Source organism: Saimiri boliviensis, chromosome 17 (assembly GCF_048565385.1).
Source record: "Saimiri boliviensis isolate mSaiBol1 chromosome 17, mSaiBol1.pri, whole genome shotgun sequence".
NCBI lineage: Eukaryota > Metazoa > Chordata > Mammalia > Primates > Cebidae > Saimiri > Saimiri boliviensis.
The window spans coordinates 32,639,328-32,666,741 of record NC_133465.1 but is presented as its reverse complement, the minus strand read 5'-3'; the positions used below and the strand labels follow the sequence as shown (position 1 = coordinate 32,666,741).

At 44.5% G+C, this 27,414-nt stretch overlaps 1 protein-coding gene across 3 annotated transcripts in view; it reads left to right on the top strand.

Moving 5' to 3' along the window:
- DHX33 (DEAH-box helicase 33) overlaps positions 1 to 26,614 on the top strand; it is a 32,402-nt gene extending 5,788 nt beyond the window's left edge. The window contains exons 2-12 of one of the 3 annotated variants that reach the window (XM_039476339.2): positions 3,018 to 3,178; positions 3,924 to 4,151; positions 4,646 to 4,816; positions 9,716 to 9,883; positions 10,606 to 10,717; positions 11,910 to 12,069; positions 12,222 to 12,310; positions 15,381 to 15,508; positions 16,240 to 16,443; positions 19,011 to 19,097; positions 23,031 to 26,614. In XM_039476339.2, coding sequence (XP_039332273.1) covers positions 3,018 to 3,178; positions 3,924 to 4,151; positions 4,646 to 4,816; positions 9,716 to 9,883; positions 10,606 to 10,717; positions 11,910 to 12,069; positions 12,222 to 12,310; positions 15,381 to 15,508; positions 16,240 to 16,443; positions 19,011 to 19,097; positions 23,031 to 23,339 — 1,817 coding nt within the window. In that variant the 3' untranslated portion in view covers positions 23,340 to 26,614. Of the gene's footprint in view, positions 1 to 3,017; positions 3,179 to 3,923; positions 4,152 to 4,645; positions 4,817 to 9,697; positions 9,884 to 10,605; positions 10,718 to 11,909; positions 12,070 to 12,221; positions 12,311 to 15,380; positions 15,509 to 16,239; positions 16,444 to 19,010; positions 19,098 to 23,030 lie in introns of all 3 variants that reach the window. The other 2 variants (XM_003931355.4, XM_074388511.1) reach the window with 2 other exon arrangements.
- Positions 26,615 to 27,414: the final 800 nt, after the last annotated feature.

Here is a 27,414-nt window from a genome sequence, read left to right as displayed (position 1 = left end):
AGATAAGGTCTGGCTTATTCCATGTGGCCTAGGTTTTACCTAACTGCAAAGCAGGCAAGTTATACAGTTAAGAGTTACAGTGACATTTGATAAAGCATTCACGAGGCCAAATCACTTTTAAATTGTAAAACATTTCTTGCATAAATAAAAATTTCATGACTTTCACAGGCAATCTCTGGCACCATTGATTGCAGATCCCATCTAGAGCTATTTCAACAAAGCTGTGTGGGTAAGAGCCGATTTGTCATTGAGCTGAAGGATGAAAGCAGGGGGAGCAGGCTTCTGTTTTGAGAAAAAGGAGGGAAGCTGAGAGGAACTTTAACTACAGATGCTGCTTGATCTTAGGATGGAGTTATGTGTGGATGAACCCATCCATCCTCATAAGTTGAAAATATCCTAAGTTGGAAATGCATTTAATATGCTCAGCCTACCTTCAGTGTGCTTGGAACATGTACATTAGCCTTATGGTTGGGTGATATCATCTAACATGAAGCCTATTTTATAATAAAGTCTTGAATATTTCATGTAATTTATTGAAAACCATATTGAAAATGACAAACAGTTGTGTGGGTACTCAAAAGTACAGTTTTTACGGTTTTGACTTTCACTACGTCTTGAAGTCGAAAAGTTCTAAGTCAGGGACCGTCTGTATTTAGAGGTTGAGGGGAAGAACTCAGTAGGGAGGGAGGCTGAAGGCAGAATCAAGCTAACAGAGCAAAGATCAGGAAGCATGGGGCGGGGGGACCTTGGCAACCAGGGCCAGATGCAGGGCTGGTCTGGAAGAGGAGGAGGGTTGAGGCTGCAGGGCTAGAGAAGGGAGGTAAGGATGGTGCAGCTGCAGAAGGGCTTGAAGGGGCAAGTAGAGAGAGATCACATTTTAGAACTTCCCTTCTGTGAGACACGTTCAGGAGCTCTGCTCAGAATGGGAGTCACTGGGCTTCAAGTGGGCCCTTGGGAAGGATAGAGACAAGACAGGCTGCAAAGACAAGAAAAAAGATCAATGTTGGTATTGGTGCCTAGGTGCATTCTGGCTACACTATAAGCTCAGGTTTGCTTCTGCACAGCCAGATTATAGGTTGAACTTCCCAAATTTGAAAATCCGAAATCCAGAATGGGCTCTAAGGAACATTTTCTTTGAGCATCATGTCGAGTGCTCAAAAAGTTTCAGATTTGTGAGCATGTAGGACTTCAGATTTTCACACTTAAAATGCTCAACCAGTAAGTATAATGCAAATATTCCAAAATTGGGAAGAATCCTCCAAAGTTCAAAACACTTTTGGTTCCAAGCATTTTGTATTTTACTTCGGTAACGCTCAGTTGCCCTGGTATAGGAGCAGGAAAGATGGACAGGGAGACCTTGATCCAAGTTTGGGGTTTTGCCTGGTGGATTCAGCAAGAAGATTGCAGAATAATCAGATTCTTAGTCTGATTCTTGTCTGGGTCAGGAAGGAAAAGCAGTCAGAGGGGGCTGACAAAATGAGAGGAAATAAACCCACAAATAATGGGACTGGAGGACTCTGAGGTCAGAGAGATGTGGTGGTAGCCAGAGGGAGGAGAAGGATGCGCTCCTTTACCGAGTTCTTTGCTCTAATCAGGCGCTGTTAAAGGAACTCACGGCAGGGTAGGAAATAGCATTTACTGGGTGCTTATTGTATGCAAAATACTAAAGTACACGCCAGGGACATTGAGAGCATTGCCCTCCAGGAGCTCCTTGTGTTGGAGGAGGACGCACACATTTAAACATTTTTGTGCGATGTAGGATGGTTAGTGCTGGAAGATAGATTAACAAGCCACCACGGAGCCCAGAGGAGGGCCACCCATGCTGCCAGGGGAGCGTGTTGGAGGCCTGACTCATCTTAGAGTTTGCCAGGCAGGCAGTGTGAGGGCAGGTGTTCTTCCCATAGTGTAGGCAGGGGCAGAGGGTTTGAAGAAAGGCAGCAGGCTGGGGGGTGGCCAGGAGTTTAAGGCAGCAGTGCATGAATGGATGTCTCTTCATATCACTCAGTATGCAGACATCTATGTAAGATTTGTATTTTAGTTTATATTTTAACTATGCAAGTTACTTGTTGAACATTTATATTGTTTCCAATTTTTTTTTCTGCCAGGAGCAAAATTGAATAAAACCTCTTTGAAGCTATATCTTTATTTTCTTAAAATCAATTTCTGCAGATAGAATTGTGAGTCAAAGGACATAAACATTTTAAAGATTTAAAAAACATAATTTGACCTCCCGAGAAACAACATTAGTTAACCAATTAACTCCGTCAGCAGTGTACACACCTGAGTGCCCATTCTCCTGAGGCTTTACCAACTCAGAACATTTTATCTTTTACTTCTGACTTTGAGCTGTGTGTTTGGTGAAATTTATGTCAGTTTACTTTTTGTTGTTTTTCTCAGACAGGGTCTCATTCTGTTGCCCATGCTGGAATGTAGTGGCGTGATGGTGGCTCACTGCAGCCTTGACCTCCCAGGCTCAAGCAATACACTCACCTCAGCCTTCACAGTAGTTGGAACCACAGGTGTGCACCACCATGACCAACTAATTTTTGTATATTTTGTAGAGACAGCATCTTCCTGTGTTGCCCAGGAGCAACTCCTGGGCTCAAGTGATCCTCCTACCTTGGCCTCCTCATGTGCTAGGATTACAGGCATGAGCCACTGTGCCCAGCCAATTTGCATTTTTTTTTTTTTTTTGAGACAAAATCTCACGCTATCTCCCAGGTTGGCATGCAGTGGTGCAATCATAGCTTCCTGTAACCTTGAACTCCTGGGCCCCATGATCCTTCAGCCTCAGCCTCCCTAGTAGCTGGGACTACAGGTACATGCAACCACACCTGGCTAATTGTTGCTCTTGTTGTTGAGACAGGGTCTTGCTATGTTGCCTAGACTGGTCTTGAACTCCTGGGCTCAAGACATCCTCCTGCCTCAGCCTCCCAAAGTGCTGAGATTGTAGGTGCCAGCCCTGGTGCCCAGCCGCAATTTACATTTCAATGAGACTTCTTTTCCCTCTCTCCTAGGAGAAACTGGCTCTGGGAAGACAACTCAGATCCCTCAGTACCTCTATGAAGGCGGGATCAGCCGCCAGGGCATCATTGCTGTGACCCAGCCTCGGCGAGTGGCTGCCATCTCTCTTGCTACTAGAGTCTCAGATGAGAAGAGAACTGAACTCGGGAAGCTGGTACCTGGTTTCCTTCTTTACTATTAGTACTTCTTAACTAAACAGCTGTCCCACCACACCCGCTGCCTCTTACTTTTCCAAACAAGACTTCCTTTACATAGTGAGCTGCTTTCTTACCTATTCTTCCAATCGTCTAGGCCTATTTCAGAGTTCTTTATGTTCCATGTGCTTTGCTTTCAAAATCTGTTGTCAAGTTGGACAAATTAGTTGTTTTCCTTGAACATCTTTAAGCCTTCGGTAACCTCTGTTAAATCTCTTATCTGTCTTTCTAGAAAAATTGTAAGCATTATGCTAGTGTATATGTGAGTATTGAGAATGAGTCTCAGAACTGTATATAAGACAGATTTTTTTTGTGTGTTTCTTTTTTGATTTCGTTTTTCTTTTTCTTTTTTTTCTAAGACAGATTTGTGTGTGTGTGTGCGCGCGCGCGCGCGTGCTTGTACTCATTTCACTTAAAAATAGCTCAGAAATCTTTTCATATCTGTACATAACTTCACACGAAACTATTAAATAGCTTGAATTTGAAGGTTGATTTTAAGTATCCTTTGTAATACTTATCATAATTGCAGTTAAAGGAAACTTGACCATCGTCTCTCTCCCCAGCTAGATTGCATGCCTCCCTAGGGAGTAGGAAGGGGTTGGTGCTGGTCTTGTTCACTGTGGTAGTGCAAGTACCCAACTTACTCTGGATGCAGTGGGCGCTCAAGAAATGTTTGATGACTGAATAAGTTGTTTCTTCCCACAGGTTGGCTATACAGTGCGCTTTGATGATGTCACCTCAGAAGACACCAGAATCAAGTTTCTAACAGATGGCATGCTTCTGCGGGAAGCAATTTCAGACTCCTTGCTTCGGAAGTACAGCTGTGTCATTCTGGATGAAGCTCACGAACGGACTATCCACACAGATGTGCTCTTTGGCGTGGTGAAAGCTGCACAGAAGAGGAGGAAGGAACTGGGGAAACTGCCTCTGAAAGTATGCATCACACACAGGACATAGGCCTGGCCGGGTGCAGTGGGTCGCGCCCGTAGTCTCAGCATTTTGGGAGGCCGAGGCAGGTGGATCACCTGAGGTCAGGAGTTCTAGACCAGCCTGGCCAACATGGTGAAACCCTCTCTCTACTAAAAACACAAAAAATTAGCCAGGCATGGTGGTACATGCCTGTAGTTCTAGCTACTTGGGAGGCTGAGGCAGGAAAATTGCTTAAACCCAGGAGGCGGAGGTTGCAGTGAGCCAAGATTGTGCCACAGCACTCCAGCCTGGGTGACAAGAGTGAAACTTCATCTCAAAAGACAGACCTATGTGCTTTGGCGGGGGGTGTTTTCCTCTGTTCTGCTCAGAGCCTTGGAAGAAAGTTAACTATGATGGGGTGGCGCAGGCCTCAATCATCTGCTTTTGGGGCTGGAGAGGGACACGGAAAGGCTGTCCCAATGTTTGTTTCTGGTCCTCCTCTTCATTCTCTAATGCAGGTGATTGTGATGTCAGCTACGATGGATGTGGACCTGTTCTCTCAGTATTTCAATGGCGCCCCCGTCCTCTACCTAGAGGGTCGGCAGCATCCAATCCAGGTGTTTTACACCAAACAGCCTCAGAATGACTACCTGCATGCCGCTCTTGTCTCAGTCTTCCAGATCCACCAGGTACGGTACGGGGTGCAAATTCCCGAAAAGCTCTCTTTCATCTTGCGGTTGGTAGTGAGAACAATGAGCCTTGAAAAGAAAAGCTACTGAATAAAACAACTTTGTGAGTTGTGTCATTAAGATGAATAAGGAGGCCGGGCGCGTTGGCTCCCGCCTGTAATCCCAACACTTTTGAGAGGCCAAGGCGGGCAGATCACCTGAGGTTAGGAGTTCAAGACCAACCTGGCCAACATGATGAAATCCCATCTCTACAAAAATACAGAAATTAGCCGGGCGTGATGGCAGGTGCCTGTAATCCCAGCTACTCGGGATGCTGACATGGGAGAATTGCTTGAACCTGGGAGGCGGAAGTTGCAGTGAGCGGAGATCGTGCCATTACACTCCAGTCTGGGTGACAGAGGAAGACTCTGTCTCAAAAAAAAAAAAGAAAAAGATGGATAAGGAGATCATTTGCCATGTCTGAATTTTTATCCTTTATTTATGATATCTCTAATTTTCTCTGAAAAGAAAAATAATTCGGCTTTCAACAGCAAATTTCTTACACTGAGCCAGAAAATTTCCATATGTTAGAGCAGTAGCTTACCAACTTTTCTTCGTTATAACCCCCATTAAGAAGTACTTTTTATTTTACAACCCAGTATGCTATACCTATAACTGAAATAAGTCTATGAAACACTGCTTCTAGCCAGGCATGGTGGCTCACACCTGTAATCCCAATGCTTTAGGAGGCCAAGGCAGGAAGATCACTTGACCCCAGGAGTTCAAGACCAGTATGACAACGTAGCGAAACCCTGTCTCTATAAAAAAATTAAAAATGTTTTTAAAGAAGAAACACTGCCTCTTTTACTACATGTGGGGTACTCTGATATTTTGTGCCTCACTTAAAGAAAAAGCTGTCTGGGCACAGTGGCTCATACTTGTAATCCTAGCACTTTGGGAAGCAAGGATGGGTAGAGTTGCTTAGTTTAGGAGTCCGAGACCACCGTGGGCAACGTAGCAAGACCTTGTCTCTACTGAAAATAAAAAAAATCAGCCAGGTGTGGTGACACACACCTGTAGTCCCACCTAGTTGGGAGGCTGACGTAGGAGGATCACTTCAGCCTGGAAGATTAAGGCTGCAGTGAACTGTGATCACTCCACTCCAGCCTGGGAGACAGAGCAAGATCCCATCTCAATAAAAGAAAACAAGAAAAAGTTGACATTAGCCCAATAATAGGTTGTAACTTAGAGTTTTGGGGGTTTTTTTAAACTATATCAGGAAAATATTTATAACTATTTTCGCATTTTATTAAACATTTACTTCAAAAATTTGAATCATTGCCTGTAATCCCAGCTACTCAGGAGGCTGAGGCAGGAGAATTGCCTGAACCCAGGAGGCGGAGGTTGCGGTGAGCCAAGATCGCGCCATTGCACTCCAGCCTGGGTAACAAGAGTGAAACTCCATCTCAAAAAAAAAAAAATTTGAATTATTAATTCACTTTTGTTTAATTTGTATAAAATTTTATGTTGTTACCTTCCTATTAACTTTCTGAGAAAATCCAGAAGCAAACTTTTAAAATTAATTTTTATTTAATTAATTATTTTACTTATTTAGAGGCAGGGTCTCATTCTGTCACCCAGGCTGGAGAACAGTGGCATAATCATAGCTCACTACAGCCGTGATCCCCTGGGACTCAAGCAGTCCTCCTGCCTTTGCCTCCTGAGTAGTTGGAACTATAGGCACACACCACTACACCATGCTAATTTTTTTTTATGTTCTGTAGAGACAGGGCCTTGCTATGTTTTCCAAGCTGGTCTCAAACTCCTGGTCTCAGCTGAATTTCCCGACTCAGCCTTCCGAAGCCCTGGGATTACAGATGTGAAAAACCATGCCCAGTCATTTTTTATTTTAAAATAAGTGATGCAGATCGGGCGCAGTGGTTTATGCCTGTAATCTCAGCACTTTGGGAGGTCAAGCTAGGTGAATTGCTTGAGGTCAGGAGTTCAGGACCAGGTGAAACCCCATCTCTACTAAAAAATACAAAAATTGGCCAGGCGCGGTGGCTCAAGCCTGTAATCCCAGCACTTTGGGAGGCAGAGGCGGGTGGATCACAAGGTCAAGAGATCGAGACCATCCTGGTCAACATGGTGAAACCCCGTCTCTACTAAAAATACAAAAAAATTAGCTGGGCGTGGTGGCGCGTGCCTGTAATCCCAGCTACTCAGGAGGCTGAGGCAGAATTGCCTGAACCCAGGAGGCAGAGGTTGCGGTGAGCCAAGATCGCGCCATTGCACTCTAGCCTGGGTAACAAGAGCGAAACTCTGTCTCAAAAAAAAAAAGAAATACAAAAATTAGCTGGACATGATAGTGGGTGCCTGTAATCCCAGCTATTCAGGAGGCTGAGACAGGAGAATTGCTTGAACCTGGGAGGTGGATGTTGCAATGAGCCAAGATTGGGCCACTGCACTCCAGCCTGGGTGACAAGAGCAAAACTCCATCCCCAAAAAATTAAATAAGTGATGCATATGGGGCTTAAAGTTTTAAAAAGTCAAGTAGTTTATAGTAAAAGGCTCATAATAAAAGAATAGCAGTTGTTTTTACTTCAACATCCCAGGTTTCTGCTGTTTAGGGGACCTACTTTCAATCTCTAGATATCGCTTTCATATTTCTAAGCTACCTTGCTTTCACCGCTGTTTCTTGAATTATGGGTGTCAGGCATCATATGCTAATTTCTTAGCATGGCGATAAGAGTTTCAAATGCCCCTCCCCTACCCCCTTTATCTCCAACCTCTTGACAGTTCTATCATGATGTTGTTTAGGTTTTTCTTTTTAAGACAGGATCCTGCTGTGTTGCCCAGGCTGGTCGTGAACTCCTGGGCTCAGTCAGTCCTCCCGTCTCAGCTTTGAGAATAGCTAGGACTACATGCATGCATTCCTGTGTCTGGCCTGTTACGATGTTTTCTAAGTCTAGTATCAATATTAACAATATTATGACCACACATTGCTAGCAGCACACCATCCCTAAACCTTGTTTCTTGAACAACGTAGTTGTTTCTAGGTAGCTCTGGCTAACTTTTTCCCAAATGTTCCAACATGTCTCATATGCCAATCATGAATAATTCTATTTTATGCTACTTTTCTATTTGGGACATGTGGCTCTCCTAGGCCTTTGTGCAGCTGTCATCTTGACTCTTCCCTTTGTCACCATTTTCCTGTGGTGAAGCCCATTACTGCACTCCATGGCTTCCCAGTTTATTTTTTTTTTTTTGAAACAGAGTCTTGCTCTGTCGCCCAGGCTGGAGTGCAATGGCGCAGTCTCGGCTCACTGCAAACTCCGCCTCCTGGGTTCAAGCAGTTCTCCTGCCTCAGCCTCCTGAGTTGCTGAGACTACAGGCAAGCACCGCTATGCCCAGCTAATTTTTTGCATTTGTAGTAGAGACGGGTTTTCACTGTGTTAGCCAGGATGGTATCAATCTCCTGACCTCATCATGATCACCCGCCTCGGCCTCCCAAAGTGCTGAGATTACAAGCATGAGCCACTGCGCCTGGCCCTATTTTATTTTATTTCATTTCATTTATTTTTTATTTTGTGACAAAGTCTTGCTCTGTTGCCCAGGCTGGAGTGGAGTGACACCATCTGGGCTCACTGCATCCTCCATCTCCTAGGTTCGAGCGATTCTTCTGTCTTGGACTCCTGAGTAGCTGGGATTATAGGCGCCCACCACCACACCGGGCTAATTTTTGTATTTTTAATAGAGACAGGGTTTCACCATGTCAAAGAAAAATCAGGGTATTAGGTATGTCATTCACACCTGGGTGTTTTTACCTTTGAAAGTGAGGAACCCTGGTTGGTCGCTGTGGCTGACGCCTGTTATCCCAGCACTTTGGAAGGCTGAGGCAGGCAGATCAGGAAGTCAGGAGTTTGAGACCATCCTGGTCAACATAGTGAAACCCCATCTCTACTAAAAAAATACAAAAAAATAAGCTGGGCGTGGTGGTGGGCGCCTGTAATCCCAGCTACTTGGAAGACTGAGGCAGGAGAACTGCTTGAACATAGACGCGGAGGTTGCGGTGAGCTGGGATCATGCCACTGCCCTCCAGCCTGCACAACAGTGTGAGACTGTCTCAGAAATAAAGAAAGTGAGGAACCCCATTAACCTCAGTATCTCAAGCAGTTGTCCCAATATAGTGTATTTTTTGGACGTGTGAAAGTGCTTTTGATGGCATCATTCATTAAAGGCCCCTTTTCTAGCACGACTGCTTCTGTTCATTTCCATGGATTAGGATTTCTCCAAGTTGCCTTCTGTTTTGTCAACTTCATCTTCAAGATGCTTATAAAAGTAAGGAAGCTTCATGCAGCTTTTATTTGCTTTTCATGGTATTGTTCTTGTTAGAAAAAGCAATCTGATGATTTTCCTTCATAATTTCATCACTTGGCTTTTAAACATAGCTGGCTAACTCTTGTATTTTATAGTTTTGGTTTTTGTGTTTTTGAGACAAGGTCTCAATCTGTCATCCTGGCTGGAGTGCAGTGGCAAGCAGCTGGAACTTGCAGGCATGTGCCACCACCCCTGGCCAATCAAAAAAAAAAATGTCTTGTAGAGATGGGATCTTGCTGTGTTTCCCAGGCTGGTCACAAATTCCTGGCCACAAACGATCCTCCTGCCTTGGCCTCCCAAAGTGCTAGGTTTACAGGCATGAGCCATCACACCCAGCCCGTTAATCGTTTTATGCATTGCTGGTAAGGGTTTTCTCCAAGGGAAACATCAACTTTTAGGCTCATTTACATTTTCATAGTTAAGAAAAAGAACTCTGGGAAACATCATCAATCACCATTGTCTTTTTCTGTGCAAGCTGCAATTTTATCAATGCCTAGTAATCCCACTCCACCCTTTTTATAGGAAGCCCCTTTTTCACAGGACATCCTGGTGTTCCTCACTGGTCAGGAGGAGATCGAAGCCATGAGCAAAACCTGCCGCGACATTGCAAAGCACCTCCCAGACGGCTGCCCTGCGATGCTGGTCCTTCCTCTGTACGCCTCCCTGCCCTATGCACAGCAGCTCCGAGTCTTCCAAGGGGCCCCAAAGGTGAGTGTACCACCTCTTCCGTCCAGCCCCATTTCGGGCACCCAGACGGATCCACCAGTGAGGTTTGTGTACCTATTACCAGACTCCAGATGAGGTGTATGGGATGGGATGCCCAGGTACCAGATCAGCTCATTGAGAAGGCGCAAGGATACAATGCACAGAGACAGATACAGCGCTCCTGTGACAGGAGCAGGGAGACCGTAGTTGGGATGAGGGAGAGTATAACAAAAGCTGGAAGGTAAATGAGTGACTTCTGAGGACCAGCATAAATTGCATTTGTCCATAGTGCCATTTATTTGTGTGCCTTTGCCATGCCAGGCACTGTGCTAGCATTTATATCCACTGTATTTCATCCTTGTGGGAACCGGCAAGGCAGGTTATGATCCCATGGGGATCCCAAGGCCCCAAGAGGGGAAATAACAGTTGCTCAAGGGGCCACATAGTCACTGACAGGGCCACGATTCCAACCCACATCTACTTGCTTCTGATTCCCATGCTTGTTCCACTACATCTCATTGCCTCATATTTACCTTTAAGACTGCAACGTCCCCTTCCCCCGCCCAGTTTAATGACCAACCATTGATATTAATGACTGCCATTAATAATGAAGTCATCTTTTCTTGGTCGTGAGTGAATTGTGGAAATTAATGGTGAGAATATGTTTGAACGCTTCTGAATCATCTGTGTGTCATACGGCTTTTTGGTTTTCTTCCTCCTTTTAGGGCTATCGCAAAGTGATCATTTCAACCAACATCGCTGAAACCTCCATAACCATTACAGGAATAAAATATGTAGTTGACACGGGCATGGTTAAAGCAAAGAAGTATAACCCTGGTGAGAATTTGTAGTTCATGAATGTCTCTCCTGTGTCTAGTAAGCAACCACTGAAACTGTAGTCCCACAGTGTTCCCCTGAGTGAGTGTTTCATGTTTGTAATGAACAGATTCGGGTGGCAGGGCACCACGGGTGAGGTAATCTGCAGTCTTTGAGTCCACAAAGCAGTCCTGAGGCGGATATGTGAGACAGGAAGTAGAGGCAGAAAAGAGCCCAGGTTTAGCTAATATGGGAAGACAGGGTCAGGGACCTGGGCAGAGGATCTGGTACCCCATCAGGAGTTGCTCCAAGGCCAGGGACAGCTGGGTGTCAATCACACGCTCTCATCAGAAAGTATATATATGGCTGGTTTGAGCTCCCAGGTTTCCCAGGAAGGAATCAGACCCCCCAGCTGGGATGAGGCATGGAAGGTAAAGCACTGGCTTCTTCTGAGAAGGTACAGTGGGAAGCTAACTTAAGGTCATCTTTACTTGTGTCTGTTTTATACTTTGCTTAATTCCACAGAGGATTTGAGGCCAGTGCATTTGTTGTTCCCAGTTATTGAACTGAAATGCTCTAGTAAACATTTGAGGGTCCTGACTTCGACTCGTGTGTCTTTTTGGAATGACACAGGTGAAAGAGCTTGAGTCTCCGTTGCCTGGTACAGAATACACCTTTATCAAGGAAATGAATCTCATTTACTGCTGGAAAACAGACATCACAGTATTTCTGTCTTAAAACAGAACTGGGAGGGAGGATAAAGCACACAAGTGATTTGAGAGATTTAATTTTTGAGTCACTGAGTGATAGTATGACCTATGACTACCATCCTAGTTTGTTGCAGCTGTCCCAGTTTTAGCACCCAAAATCCCACATCCCAGGAAACCCTCTGTCCCAAGCAAATTGGAGGGGTTGGCCACCCTGCCATCTAAGCCAGGACCTCGGAAACTACGCTTCTGGCCCCTTGCTGCATGCATGAGGTTTTTCTGATGTGTTTGGAACAGATTTCACACTGGGCTTTTTGCAAAGCCTTATTTCATTAGAGTCAAACCACTGCGGAGCAACCTGGTTTTGCGCTATCCAATGTGCTAGTGTTGAGATCTTCTGGACCCCTGTGTTGCTGAAAGAAACACGGGTGTGCTTCTTTTTTTCGACACTGTAGAAAGAGTTTGTTCATGTGATAAAGCACTAATGGGGCTCACTCTCCATCCAGACAGTGGTCTTGAGGTGTTAGCAGTGCAGCGGGTATCGAAGACTCAGGCCTGGCAGCGCACAGGGAGGGCTGGCCGAGAGGACAGTGGCATCTGTTACCGGCTGTACACGGAAGAGGAGTTTGAGAAGTTTGATAAGATGACTGTGCCAGAGATCCAGAGGTAGGCACCGGTTGCTCCTGCACTGCTGCTGTTGGTCCCCATGTCTCTCCTGCTTGCCCAGAGCTGCAGCTTTTACTCACACTCCCTGCTGAGTGGTTCTGACTCACTGGTAGAGGGATCAGGTAATGACCCTGGTTTCACGCTCTTTATAGGTGTAACCTGGCCAGTGTCATGCTTCAGCTTCTAGCAATGAAAGTCCCAAATGTGCTCACCTTTGACTTCATGTCCAAGCCATCTCCAGGTGAGTGAAATCCACAGTTTTGCAGAAGGTAGGTAAGGAGAAAAACAACAAATGGACACATCCAAAAAATTAAAATATTTTGGTCATCCCCTTATGTTTATTTAATTTTGTGAATAACAACATTAACTATTAGAGAAGCATCTTAAAATCATGAAATCATAGATCGATAAGTTGATTGACTTTAAAGAGACAGGGTCTCACTGTGTGGCCCAGGTGGGAGTACAGTGTCTATTCACAGGTTCCATCATAGTGCACTACAGCCTCCAACTCCTGGGCTCCAGCGATCCTCCCACCTCAGCCTCCCAAGTAGCTGGGGCCACAGGCACGTGTCAGTGCTCCTAGCTGTGAAATGATAGATTCTGTACTATCGGCACCATCCATAAGGCTCCTTGACCTCTGGAACAAGTGAAGGTCATCATGGGAGTCTTTGGGGTACTGCAGAAATTTAATGAAATTGTACTTTTATCAGCACAGGGACTGCAAAGATCACATTTCTTTGCTTTTCCCTGAACTTGATTAGTCTCTTCTGTTCATTAGTAATTTCTCTACAGAGGAAGAAAATAATTGGAATTCTTTTTGAGAGTAGCTTTGGCACCTGGCCTCTCATCAATGCACCGTTTTCCTTTTCCTCCCACCCCCACCCTTTTCTTAAGAAATGCAATTGGTTTAAAAAGAAAAAAGAGGCCAGGCACAGCGGCTTACACCTATCTATAATCCCAGCACTTTGGAAGGCTGAGGTGATCCACCCACTTCAGCCTCCCAAAAGAGGAACTCCTGAGGTCAGGAGTTCAAGACCAGCCTGGCCAACATGAAACCCCATGTTTGAACCCCAAGATGAAACCTCATCTCTACAAAAATACAAAAATTAGCCAGGCATGGTGGTGGGGACCTGTAGTCCCAGCTACTCAGGAGGCTGAAACAGGAGAATTGCTTGAACCTGGGAGGCAGAGGTTGCAGTGAGCCAAGATTGCACCACTGCACTTCAGCCTGGGTGACAAAAATAAAAACAGGAAGGAAGGGAAGAGAAAGGGGAAGGGGGAAGTGGGGGGGGAGGGGGGAGGGGAGGGAGGGAAGAAGGAAGGGAAGGGAAAGGGACGGAAGGAAGGGAAAGGGGAGGGGGAGAGGAGGGGAGCAGGGGAGGGGAGGCCGGGAGAAAGGAAAAACACAAAGTAACCCATTGATGGGTATACAAGGGTCCTGCCCTGATCCTCAAGTTCACAGTTTTTTTCCCCTAGAACAACCACTGGAACCATTTTCTAGTAGACTTCTAGAGCGAATGTATGCATATGTGAGTATATGTAGTGGTTTAATTTATTTATTTTTGAGACAAGGTTTCACTCTGGTCTTCCAGGCTGGAGTGCAGTGGCGCATTCTCGGCTCACTGCAGCCTCAACCTCCCGAACTCAGATGATTCTCCCACATCAGCTTCCCGAGTAGCTGAGACTACAGGTGTGAGCCACCAAGCCACCCCTGTAGTATGTTTTGGTTGGTTTTCTGGTTTTTTTTTTTTTAGACCCAGGCTGGAGTGCAGTGGTGCCATCCCAGCTCACTGCAGTCTCCACCTACTGGATTCAAGTGATTTTCTTGCCTCAGCCTCCCAAGTAGCTGGGACTACAGGTGTGCACCACCAAGCCTGGCTAATTTTTGTATTTTTTAATAGAGACAGGGTTTTACCACATTGGCCAGGCTGGTCTTGAACTCCTGACTTCAGGTGGTCCTCCCGCCTCGGCCTCCCAAGTGCTGGGATTACAGTCGTGAGCCACCATGTTCAGCATGTAGTATGTTTTAAAACACAAATAGCAACACACATTGAGCATTGTTCCATGCTTAATTTTTTTTTCATTGCTAAATCCTGACAAACAAAGTAATAAGATGCATAGGTGTAAGGAATGATTAAAATCCAACACCTGTGTACCCAGTTGAAGCCCCTAGCACCCCTCCCTGGCTGCCCTCACCTCCTTTCACTCCCTTGGGCTAACTGTTCCCCCACATCTTGTTTGTAATTACTTGCTTTTCTTTATTGTTTTACTATATGCATATGTATCCCTAAACCACCCGTTGTTTGTAAGTTCATGTTATTTATTCCTTAGTAAGCTGTTTTCACTCAGTATGTTCTGTACAGTTTGTTTGTGTTGATGCTTTTTCACACTAAGCGCTATTCCATTCTGTGAATAAACAAAAATGCATTTATCCATCCTCCTATTGATAAAATTGCTTTAAAAAAAAAAAACAGTGAAAAACACATTGCTTTTTTTCACTTAATACATTTGACAGATCATTCCTTATTGTGATATATATATTTACTACATCTTTAAAAATGCTTATTTATTCTCTAATAGATATATTTATAAGGTTCAAAGTTAAAAAATATAAAATAGTAAATAGTAATAATGTCCTTCTGACACCCTTGTCTCCCAGCCTCCCAGCTGGCCTCTGACACAACTAGTATTTCCATTGTTTTGTGTTTGGTTCTGGCAATATGGTCTCTGTGCAATGTATGAGTAAATCTGCAGGTAAAATTCATAAGTGTAACATTGATGGGTCAATGGATGTGTATATTCAAACTCTACATACATATTGCAAAATTACAGGTCATTTTAAAAAGGCATGATGGTTTACGCCTGTAATCCTAACACTCTGGAAGCTGAGGCGGGCCAATAACCTGAGGTCCGGAGTTTGAGACCAGCCTGGCCAACATGGTGAAACCCAGTTTCTACTAAAAATACGAAAATTACCTGGGCATGGTAGTGTGCGCTAGTGGTCCCAGCTACATAGGAGACTGAGGCAAGAGAATCTCTGGAACCTGGGAGGTGGAGGCTGCAATGAGCCAAGATCACCCTATTGTACTTCAGCCTGGGCCACAGAGCAAGACTCTGTCTCAAAAACGAAAAGGGAATTGAACTGAAGACAGCGATGTCATTCTTTAACACATGTGTCAGGGGGGTAGTGGTGGTTGTGAGTTTTGCTATTGTTTGATATAGAGTTATCAAAAACTCCCAGAAATACTGAACTAGCTGCAACTTTATCCTTTCTGGATTTTCGGCTCCTTTTTATGTCTCCGTTTCTTTAGATCACATTCAGGCGGCCATTGCCCAACTGGACCTGTTAGGTGCTCTTGAACATAAGGATGACCAGCTTACCCTGACTCCAATTGGAAGAAAGATGGCAGCATTTCCTTTAGAACCCAAATTTGCCAAAGTAAATGATACCCTCTCCTCAGTCCCCTTTCTGTACATTACAGGTTAGCTATCCCAAAGTAGAACCATTAACCTAGTGCTTCTACATGAATCTCACTTTTTCTCTTAAATAATTACCAACCCCTGGTTTATGTTCAGTGTGGGATTCAAAGATACAAGTCATCAAGTGTCCTACCCATAAGAAATTTGGAACTCTGGGCCAGGCACAGTGGCTCACACCTGTAACCCCAGCTCTTTGGGTGGCTGAGGTGGGTGGATCACGAGGTCAGGAGTTCAAGACCAGCCTGGCCAAGATGGTGAAACCCCATCTCTACTCAAAATAACAAAAAAATTAGCCGGGTGCAGTAGCACGCACCTGTAATCCCAGCTACTCAGGAGGCTAAGGCAGGAGAAGCACTTGAACCCGGGAGGTGGTGGTTGCAGTGAGCCGAGATCATGCCACTGCACTCCAGGTTGGGTGACAGAGCAAGACTGTCTCAAAAAAAAAAAAAAAAAAAAGAAAGAAAGAAAAATATTTGGAACTCCGTAGGGAAGGCAGTCATCTGTTTAAATATATATTAAATATAATATTAAATACAATATTAAAGTAAAATAACACTAATGTACATAACCATGGTTTCAGAAATACCTGCCCTTTGACTCCTTAGAAAGGAACCTGCAAAAGCAATATGCAGAAATAGTGCATTCTGAAGCTGGGAGAAAGTTTACACAATTTTAAATTTTGGTTTGCAGACCATCCTCATGTCCCCCAAATTCCGGTGCACAGAGGAGATCCTGACCATTGTCTCCCTGCTGTCTGTGGACAGCATCCTCCACAACCCTCCTTCCCGGCGGGATGAAGTACAAGGGGTCCGGAAGAAGTTCACATCCAGTGAAGGGGATCACATTACCCTGCTCAATATCTATCGGACCTTCAAAAGCATAGGTGGAAATAAGGTGAGCCTTGTCCTGTTCCTTTTCTCCAGTGACAGCTGCTTTCCCTTCTCTGGTATGTGATTCCCTTTTTGTACTGAAGGCGTACACATACTACATTTTCCCTTTTTGGCTGAATTATCTAAAGAGTCACAAAACGAAAACCAGACATCATTTTAGAAATGTCTGAATATTGGGCAATTACCCAGGAAGATGTGTCATTCCGGTCTTTGTTTTGAATGTGTTTTTTTTTTTTGAGACGGAGTTTCGCTCTTGTTACCCAGGCTGGAGTGCAATGGCGCGATCTCGGCTCACCGCAACCTCCGCCTCCTGGGTTCAGGCAATTCTCCTGCCTCAGCCTCCTGAGTAGCTGGGATTACAGGCACGCGCCACCATGCCCAGCTAATTTTTTGTATTTTTTTTTTTTTTTTTTTTTTTTTTGAGACGGAGTTCCGCTCTTGTTACCCAGGCTGGAGTGCAATGGCGCAATCTCGGCTCACCGCAACCTCCGCCTCCTGGGTTCAGGCAATTCTCCTGCCTCAGCCTTCTGAGTAGCTGGGATTACAGGCACACGCCACCATGCCCAGCTAATTTTTTGTATTTTTAGTAGAGACGGGGTTTCACCATGTTGACCAGGATGGTCTCGATCTCTTGACCTTGTGATCCACGCACCTCGGCCTCCCAAAGTGCTGGGATTACAGGCGTGAGCCACCGCGCCCAACTTGAATGTGTTTAATTCAACAAGACTTAAGTGACTCCCAACCTATATCAAAACTTAATTGGAACTTAATAAAGTAAATATGTCTAATAATGAGAGTGCATACCAATAAATGAGTGCTTATTCTGTGCCAAGCCCCATGCAAAACACTTTTTAATGTATGATCTCATTCAGTATAGTAGTCCTAAGAAATGAGCACTGTTACTAGTTTTTATATTCATGAAACATAGTCATGGAAATGAAGCTTTGTGTAGTTGAAAAACTTGCCCAGGGCTAGGCAGTTTCTCAAGCTTGTAATCCCAGCACTTTGGGAGGGCAAGGCAGGTGGATGACCTGAGCCCAGGAGTTCCAGACCAGCGTGGCCAACATGTCAAAACTCCATGTCTACTAAAAAATACAAAAATTAGCCAAGCATGGTTGTACACACCTGTAATTCTAGCTACTCAGGAGGCTGAGGCACAAGAATCATGTGAACCTGGGAGGCAGAGGTTGCAGTGAGCTGAGACCTTGCCACTGCAGCACTCCAGCCTAGGTGACAGAGTGAGACTCTGTCTCCAAAAAAAAGAAAAAAGATGCTTATGGGCATGATGGCTCAGGCCTGTAATCCCAACACTATGGGAGGCCAAGGCAGGTGGATCACCTGAGGTCAGAAGTTCAAGACCAGCTTGACCAACATGGAGAAACACCATCTCTACTAAAAATACAAAAATTAGCCAGGCATGGTGTCGCATGCCTGTAATCCCAGCTACTTTCAAGGCTGAGGTAGGAGAATCACTTGAACCCGGGAGGCAGAGGTGAGCTGAGATCTTGCCATTGCATTCCAGCCTGGGCAACAAGAGTGAATCTCCATCTCAAAAAAAAAGGAAGGAAGGAGAGTAGGGGAGGGGAAAAGAAGCCTTAACGTAAATCGATTGGGCATTTATATTTCCTTTTCTGTGTCTGTTCATATCCTTTGTCTATTTTTCTACTGGGTTGTTGATGTTTTTCTTAATGACTTGTAGAACTTTTAAGATCTATTCTCGGGCCAGGCGCAGTGGCTCAAGCCTGTAATCCAGCACTTTGGGAGGCCGAGGCGGGTGGATCACGAGTTCAAGAGATCGAGACCATCCTGGTCAACATGGTGAAACCCCTTCTCTACTAAAAACACAAAAAAATTAGCTGGGCATGGTGGCGCGTGCCTGTAATCCCAGCTACTCAGGAGGCTGAGGCAGGAGAATTGCCTGAACCCAGGAGGCAGAGGTTGCGGTGAGCCGAGATCGCGCCATTGCGCTCCAGCCTGGGTAACAAGAGCGAAACTCCGTCTCAAAAAAAAAAAAAAAAAAAAAAGATCTATTCTCACCGGGTGTGGTGGCTCACACCTGTAATCCTAGCACTTTGGAAGGCCAAGGCCGGTGGATCACCTGAGGTCAGGAGTTCAAGACCAGTCTGGCCAACATGGTGAAACCCTATCTCTTAAAAAAAAAAGATCTGTTCTGAAGATTCTAATCTTTCATTGAATATGATGATACAAATAACCCAGTCTGGGAAACTTTAAGTTTTTCTTTAGTTTAAATTAATACTTTTCCTTATGATTCATGTTTTTTGATACAAAGATATTTTCCTACATTCCTTTTTGGCACCTGAAGTTTTTCCTCTGAATTCAACTGTGTTCTAAAAATGTCATTGTTTTCTCTATAGAAATGAGAGGATTGTTAGCTGGGGATGGTTGTGCGTGCAGATAGTTCAAGTGGTTTGGGAGGCTGAGGTGGGAAGATTGGTTTGCAGTGAGCTATGATTGTATCACTGCACTCCAGCCTAGGCAACAGAGCAAGATCTCTATAAACAAATAAATAGTGAATGAATGGGTTGCGCTATCACCCTTTCTCCTATTCAGGATTGGTGCAAAGAAAATTTTGTCAACAGCAAGAATATGATGCTGGTAGCTGAAGTCCGAGCACAGCTGAGGGACATCTGCTTAAAGGTATTGTCTGTTCCTAGAGTTCTTTGAGTGACAAAGTTGTCACTCTGTTCAAGGTAGAAATTTTTAAATTGCTTATTGCTAGTGATTATAAAAGGAATTCTCATTGTAGAAAATTTGACAAAGAAGGAAAAAAGTAAGTTACCCACAATTCCACATCTCAGTAGTTTAGTCTGTTTCCTGACAGCCTGTTTTTTTGTTTTGTTTTGGTTTGGTTTGGTTTTTTTGTTTTTTTTAGTAGAGACGGGGTTTCACTATGTTGACCAGGATGGTCTCGATCTCTCGACCTCATGATCCACCCGCCTCGGCCTCCCAAAGACAGCCTGTTTTTTATTGCATGTTTTTACATAGTAAATTACCTTATATGTATAATTTATATTTGGTTTTATAATATTTATAAGCATTTTCCAGAGTTAGAATTCTTCAGAAGAATTTTTTTTAGTGGGAATATCGCCATTATTTTCTTGTAGATTACAAAAGCAGTACATAGTTGTTAAATACTGACACAATGCAGAAAATGGTAATTTATAATATAGAAAGTTTAAAAGTCTCCCATAATCCTGCTCCTCCAGAGATAACTGCTGTTAACAGTTTGAGGCAGATCCTTCTAGAATTTGTTTCTGTGTTTGTTTGTTTTTGTGCATGCATGTGTGTGCCTGTGTGTGACTACACACACATGGATATGTGTATATGAAGTACATGTTCCACAACTTGCTTTCTTCCACATGGCACATTTCTTTTTTTCTTTTCTTTTCTTTTTTATTATTTGAGATGGAGTCTTGCTCTGTCACCCAGGCTGGAGTGCGGAGGTGCGATCTTGGCTCACTACAACCTCTGCCTCCCAGTTTCAAGCGATTCTCCTGCCTCAGCCTCCCAAGTAGCTGGGATTGCAGGCACGTGTCACCATGCCTGGCTAATTTTTGTATCTTTAATAGAGACCGAGTTTCACCATGTTGGCCAGGCTGGTCTCAAACTCCTGACCTCAGGTGATCCTCCTGCCTTGGCCTCCCAAAGTGCTGGGATTCCAGGCATGAGCCACTGCACCCAGCCTCACGTGACATATTTCTTGAACACTTCCTGTGGCTGGGCTTCCAGTGCTGGATGTGTCTGTTTCATTCGTTTTGGTGACTTCATAGCATTTCATTGTATTCACTGCAATTTATTTAAGCCTCTAATGTCATTTCGGTTCTATTATAATGACCATCCTCCTCCCTATGTGCTGTGGTGCACACAGAATGAATTTCTCCATGGGGGAATTTAGATTTTGTTAGATGTTGCCAAAATGTCCACCACAAAGTTTTCTATTAGCTTTTTATTCCCCCTTAGAGTACATGATGCTTTAAAGACCCGTCATGGTATAATTAATGTTTGTATAATACATTTTATGTCAGAGGCAGAGGGTAGTTCAAGTGTTCTTTTGCTGTTGATCATGGCGACAGTGCCCATGTTTTTGCTGTCATAAGCAACTCTGTCTTGTGCCCCTCAGTGCAGACGCCCCTGGGAGACAGTCACAGCCTGAACCCAGGCCTGTGTCTGATGCCAGCGGCCTATAGTTAGCACTAGAGCTGTTTCTTCTCTTAGCAGCCTGTTGTATTCTGTCTTTTACACATTTGTTTAAACTGCTTTTGTATTTAAAGAGTTTCCTGCCAGTCTGTCTCTTGGCTTCGTAAGTTCTCAATTTTTTATTGGCAGAAGAAATGGTACTTCTCTGTTTCTGAATTTAGGACTCTGTAGTGGCTAGGGATACCTCTCATTAGATGCCAGGCACCGGTCAAGGTCCTGAGACTTTACAGACCTGCCTCCTCAGTAACTAAGTCATAATCTAGACATGACGTACATATACCCCTGCCAGGAGGCAGTCATAATTAATCACTGTCATTTGTGAGGTGTTTGTTCAGGCACTGTTCTGAATACTTTCTATGTGATTCCCTTATTTAAAATCCTCTTTTTTTTTTTTTTCTTTTTTAACTCTGACCTTGACCCAAAGGATAAAATCCTCATTATGATTAATTCTTTTGTTATTTCCATTTTACAAATGATGAAACTGCGCCTAATCAGGTTAAATAATTTGCCCCAAATCACTCAGCCAGCAAGTGGTAAAGCTGATAGTCTGAAAGGAGAGACCACCAGTTAGCCTTTGGGGCTTCCTGGAGGTGGTGACAACTGAGCTGAATCTTGACAGATAAGAGATAAGAGTATCTTCCAACTGGGCATGGTGGCTCAGGCCTGTAATCCTAGCACTTTGGAGGGTGGGTGGATCATGAGGTCAGGAATTCCAGACCAGCCTGGCCAACAGGGTGAAACCTCATCTCTGCTAAAAATAAAAAAATAAGCTGGGCATGGTGGTACATGCCTGTAATCCCAGCTACTCAGGAGGCTGAGGCACAAGAATCTCCTGAACACGGGAGGCAGAGGTTGCAGTGAGCCAACATTTTGCCATTGCACTCCAGTCTGGGCAACAGTGCGAGACCCTGTCTCTTAAAAGAAAAAAAATAGTATCTTCTTCAGACATAGATCACCTGATTGTCAGCAACAGAAACCCTTCAGCCATCATAAAGGACAAAAGAAAGACTTTTCCAAGGATGGAAAGGTATCTCTGAGAACCTGTAGGCAGCAAATAGTCACAAGAACTAGAAAAAGCCTGCAGGAGCCAGTGCAGCTGCTTTCTCTGGACCTGCTGGTTCTCTTGCTTTGAGTACCCTTGGTGTGTCTCCTCCCTCTTCTTACCTTTAACTCTGCATGCAAGTGATTGCTGTGCATGGCCTCTCTACTTAAGAGCCTAGTTGATTGACAGGTTTTTCCAGTTTCGGATCTAAAAAATGCCTGGAAGAGAGAAGCTGGCCGGCTTAGGTCCAGCGGGTGTGCACAACTGGTCTGCTTATCTGTGCCCAGGGGCATAAGATTACATGACTCACTCATCAAGAGTGGTAGAGCAAGGACATTGACTAGTGACTGACATTTCCCCTGATGAGTCAAAGGCAGCGTTTCTATTAAGAGCAGCAAATGTGAAGGCACAGAGATAGGAATCACAAAACGGGGTTAGGAAGGAGAAGGCGCCAACTATGGGGGACCATGGAGTGTCTAAAGAAGAGCAGTGAGGCCAGGCACAGAGGCTCATGCCTGTAGTCCCAGCACTTTGGGAGGCCAAGGTGGGAAGATTAGTAAAGGTCAGGAGTTCAAGACCAGCCGGGCCAAAATGGTAAAACCCTGTTTCTACTAAAAATACAAAAATTAGCTGGGCGTGGTGGTAGATGCCTGTTAGCTTACTCCGGAGACTAAGGCAGAGAAAAGCTTGAACCTGGGAGGTGGAGTTTGCAGTGAGCTGACATCTCACCACTGCACTCCAGCCTGGGTGACAGAGTAAGACAGAAAAAAGAAAAAGAAGAGCAGTGAGAGGAAAGACAGGTGAGCTGGCTTAGGGTGGCTCCTTCACGGCTTCACCATGGCAAGTTTGCATTGTTTTGCAAGGAGCAGTAGAGACATTAGTGAAGGTTTTTGAGTGGAAGTAGAGTGACTCAAGTTGCACTTTAGGAAGATGAGCTTGGCAGCAGCCTGTAAGGTGAATTGGAATGAGGAAGGAGATGGTGAGATGGTCAAAGCGAGAGAGAAGGAAGAGCTTTTCCTTTCTGGGCTGTCCTGATGGAATGTAGGTGAGGGGTGGGTCACTCACCTTGCCTGTGGTCTGTTGGCTGATGTGAGCATTTCCCTCCCAGCCCTACCTCCCAGTGTTTTCTGGTCCAGCCTCCTCCAGCTGAGCCTTCTTCCCCTGACCTTGCTGATCCTTGGTAACCACCCTGAATGTCAGAATCCACTTTGTTAGACTCGCAATGTGGACTGCGTTTGCCCTAGTGGGTCTAGTTGCCCCAACACACTGCGTAATGCTGAACAGGGTTTACATTTGGGGTCTGCTCCATTCCTCGCTTTCTCCCGAAACAGATGTCAATGCCAATTGTGTCATCCCGAGGAGACATGGAGAGTGTCCGCCGCTGCCTGGCTCACAGCCTCTTCATGAGCACTGCCGAGCTTCAGCCAGATGGTACCTATGCCACCACGGACACCCACCAGCCGGTGGCCATCCACCCCTCATCTGTCCTCTTCCACTGCAAGCCGGCCTGTGTCGTGTACACTGAGCTGCTCTATACCAACAAGTGCTACATGCGGGACCTCTGCGTCGTGGATGCAGAGTGGCTATACGAGGCTGCCCCTGAGTACTTTAGGAGGAAGCTGAGAACTGCCAGAAACTGAGCCGCCCCAGGATGCCGCCAGAATTGCTGGTCTCTGGGAGTCTGGACTACAGTTGTCCTCACAGCAGGCTTCCAGGTTGGCACTTAGAGAAGCTTTGGAATCAGCTGACCGTGCCTAACTTCCAGGAGCTTGAAAGCATCTTTGCTTCAGTGACTAGGACTGAACCACATAGACATGAACATACCATTTGTACCTGGAAACGTCAAAATTATGCTTTTGGTTCTTACTGGGTGACTTTGACTTACTGAGCCTCAGTTTTCTCATCTGCCAAATGGAAGTAATCATATTAATAATACTTACAAAATTGGGTTCATAAAGTTCAGAGAAAATGAATGGAAAGTACCCAGAACTATGCCTGGAGCACAACACACATGCAATCAGTTGGTAGCCAGTATGCTTAATGTTCCTGCTTTCCACGTGATATGAATTAACTACAGCAACATCCCAAGTTCTCGTGACTGAGGAGGATTTTCTGGAAGGGCCACAGGAGGTTGCAGAGCTTAGATGTTGTCCTTGGTTTTTGTTTAATGTCTATCTGTATGCAGTTTTAAAATAGAAAGAAAAAAAAACAACTGACTTCTGTAGAAGTTTCCAGAGGGAGGTGCTATTATCTCTTACCTCCTGGGATGGCAATCTCTAATGAACGGTTATGTCTCAGGGGGTGGACCGCTCTGTGTCTGTCTCCAAGCAGAGGCCAGTAAAAGATCCTCCTGGTCCTCGGTGCATGTCCCTGTCACTGCTTTCAGGAGATGTATAAGCTTCCTGGATGAAGGTTGATTCGTACCTTCTGAATCATGTTATGTGTAGACATGGGACACTGACCTTTTGGTGTTTGGTGTGTGTAGGTGACTCCCACATACAGAGTTGCCATTTTTTTCTCTAGGCACCAGTGAACATGTGAGCATGAGTGATTCTGTGGACCATTTCAGCTGTTTCTTTTTGGTCAGAGCCCCTGGTCAGAGGTGGTGGGGGTGGGTCAGGGGTGAAAGGTACATAATGAGAACCCAGAGAGCATTGACTTATGCCAGACACCACACCACATCTGGTCTTACATTCTTGTATCTTTTTTGAGGGGTAGTGGGGCGGTTCAGTGAAAACTTGAAGACCTGCCGGACAAATTTCAAAAGAGCTAGAGCTGGAACACTTATTCTTGCATCTTACTAATTTTCTGTGATATTTTTTCCTTCTTCATAGGGTCTTGGGGACAGTCCGGCTTTGCTGCTTTCTAACTGCTAGGCACCTCTTTCTAACCCTCATTGTCAGAGGGAATTAGAGGATTTCCACAGTCTCTTCCTGTTATGATATTCTGAGCAGAGAAAAGGCACTGACGGTTCCCCTTAGCTATTTAATATTCAAAAGCAAGTCATCTTTCCCCAGATAATGTTTTGCCCTAGAAGAAACAGATTTAGCTCTTTTATTGTGCTTACTTGGTCCAGATACATCTGTACAGTGTTTTGTCGTTTCTTCCTGAATGAATCATAGTTTATAAATGGGCCAAACTGCCCATGAGGCTCTTCAGAGCTCATGGACAGCCTCTTTTTGGAAGCTGCGGCCTGGCGGAGCACCCCCATTCCAGGGTCTCATCTGTCCAGGGTTGTGTGTGTCCAGTCTGGCTCAGTCTTTATTTCCAGCGCTAGCCATGGTCCTGTGCAGTCAAGCTCTCAGCTTGACTTGTTTAGGACTGTCTGTCAGAAACGCTTATACGTGGGTGAAATAAGATCTGACAGCTCCTATATACCTTATCTTACTGAATTCTTAAACTTCGAACCAGTTCTTCCACTTATTGACTTGTTATCATTGCTAACTTTCTGAAAAGTTTTCCACAAAGGTGTTTTTTTTGTTTTGTTTTGTTTTTTTTATTCTTTTCAGTAGGGGTCTAGAATCTTTAGTCTGACTTGGTAAGAAAAAGTATTATATTTTTAATAAATCATTCATAGTGCTGGTAAAAATAACTGGGGAGTGGTTAGGCACAGTGGCTCACACCTGTAATCCCAGCACTTTGGGAGGCCAAGGTTGGTGGATAACCTCATGCCTGTAATCCCAGCACTGGGATGGGAGGCTGAGGTGGATGGATTGCTTGAGAAGTTTGAGACCAGCCTGGCCAACATGGCAAAACACTGTCTCTGCTAAAAATACAAAATTTAGCTGGGCATTGGGGTAAACGCCTGTAATCCCAGCTACCAGGGAGGCTGAGGCACAAGAATTGCTTGAACTTGGGAGGCAGAGTTTTCAGTGAACCAAGATCGATCGCTCCACTGCACTCCAGCTTGACGCACAGTGCAATACTGTGTCTCAAAAACAAAACAAAACAAAACAAAACAAAACTTGGGATAATTTATGTCCAGTTTAAGTACCTGAACAGCTTCCAGAAATGTATATTTTTTTTTTCCTGAGAGGTAAAGGATGTAAACAGCTTCTAAGTAGCTTTAATGTTTCTGTACAGAAATATGTTTATCACTATAATATTGTGGTAGAGTTTTAATATAGTATTTAGTTTTTTATTGGGCTTTTTAAAAAAGTTAACTTTTAACATAGCTGCTCAGGGATTAAATCAGATTGGAAAACCCATTCTGACTCCATATATTCCTACAAAGAAATAAATCATTGTTTATATTGAGCTGCAAGGGATAGTACACTTTAAACTTAGGAAAGTTAAATGTTTCACAATAACACTGCAATATAATCTTCTACTCTTTTTCCATTGGTAAAATCTCTGATGATGTGATACCTCTTTGCCAACCTATGAAACCCATATCTGGAAGAATCACCAGCTCCCAGCAGCTTCTTGTAAATAGGTGCACTCCACCCAGATTGCATGCCTTAGGTGTTTGCCTTCTAGTAATCATGGAGTATACAACACCCAGAGTAACACATATTTCACTACAAGGGGCAGGACTGCAAACACCAGGTCCTGGATAAAAACCCTTAATGCTGCATTGCTGCCAGTTGCAAAGAGATGCCTGAATGGAAGCAAGTTTTGCTCTGTGGGCAAAACTGATTATGTACTGTACTGTGATATATAAATACTAAATCCAGCTACCAGGAACTGCCTGGAACTGTGGCCATGCATTTTTTTTTTTTTTTTTTTTAAAGACCAGTGTGATAATAGGCCATGCATCTAAAATAGCATTCCTTGGTAACTAGAGGGAGGGTGGGGGGAAATCAAGTAGGTTCAGGCTTTTGTTTGTGTAGAAATAACTACGGAAAGCTCTTGTACATAATGCTCAAGTTTGCACCCGACGATCAAATCCATTAAAAACTAATCTTGTACATGATGTGTGTGGCTTGTTTCTTGGATCTCTTTTCCATTATTCATAGAAAACTGTTTAGAAAATATTTTCTTTTCTTATAAAGGTATCCTGTGACTCAGGAGTATTTCGAAAGTAGTCTTACCATGAGTTAGTAAGCCATACCTTCTTGGTAGCTTATATGTCCTGTGTATCCTGAGAAGGTGGGATTCTTGGTTCTTAATCTAAATCTGAACCTCCTCTTTGGGTTATATGAATTTACCTGAGCCTCTCACAGAGCTCAGGGAAACACATTTACTGGCTTAATATAAAGGCTATGACCGAGGATACAGATAAGGAGATGAGCAGGGTGGGGAATGGGGAAGAAGCTCCCCTCCCAAGGCCACAGCCCTCCAGGAACCTCCATGTGTTCAGCTATCAGAAGCTCTCCAAACCCTGTCCTCTTGGGTTTTTATGGAAGATTCCGGACTTCAGCATCTCTTCCCCCAGCGGGGAGATTAGAGTCCTGCTTTGGGGCAGGTGAAAGGGCAGGACAGGAGGACGGGAGAAAGATTCTATTTTCTGAGGCCTAACACACCCAACGTTATCACAGAACACTGTAACAAAAGGGCTGAGAGTTAAGAGCCAGGAACTGTGGATGAAAACATATATATATATATATATATATATATATATATGCACACACATAGTAACACCACAGCCTCCTAGAGGAACGTGACCGTGTAAGGGTCTGGTAAAAGCGGGGGGAGACAAGAGTGCATTCCAGGCAGCCCAAAACCCTGGCGTGCCTTGAGAACAGTAGGTGGAAAATGTGTAAGCAGCCACCA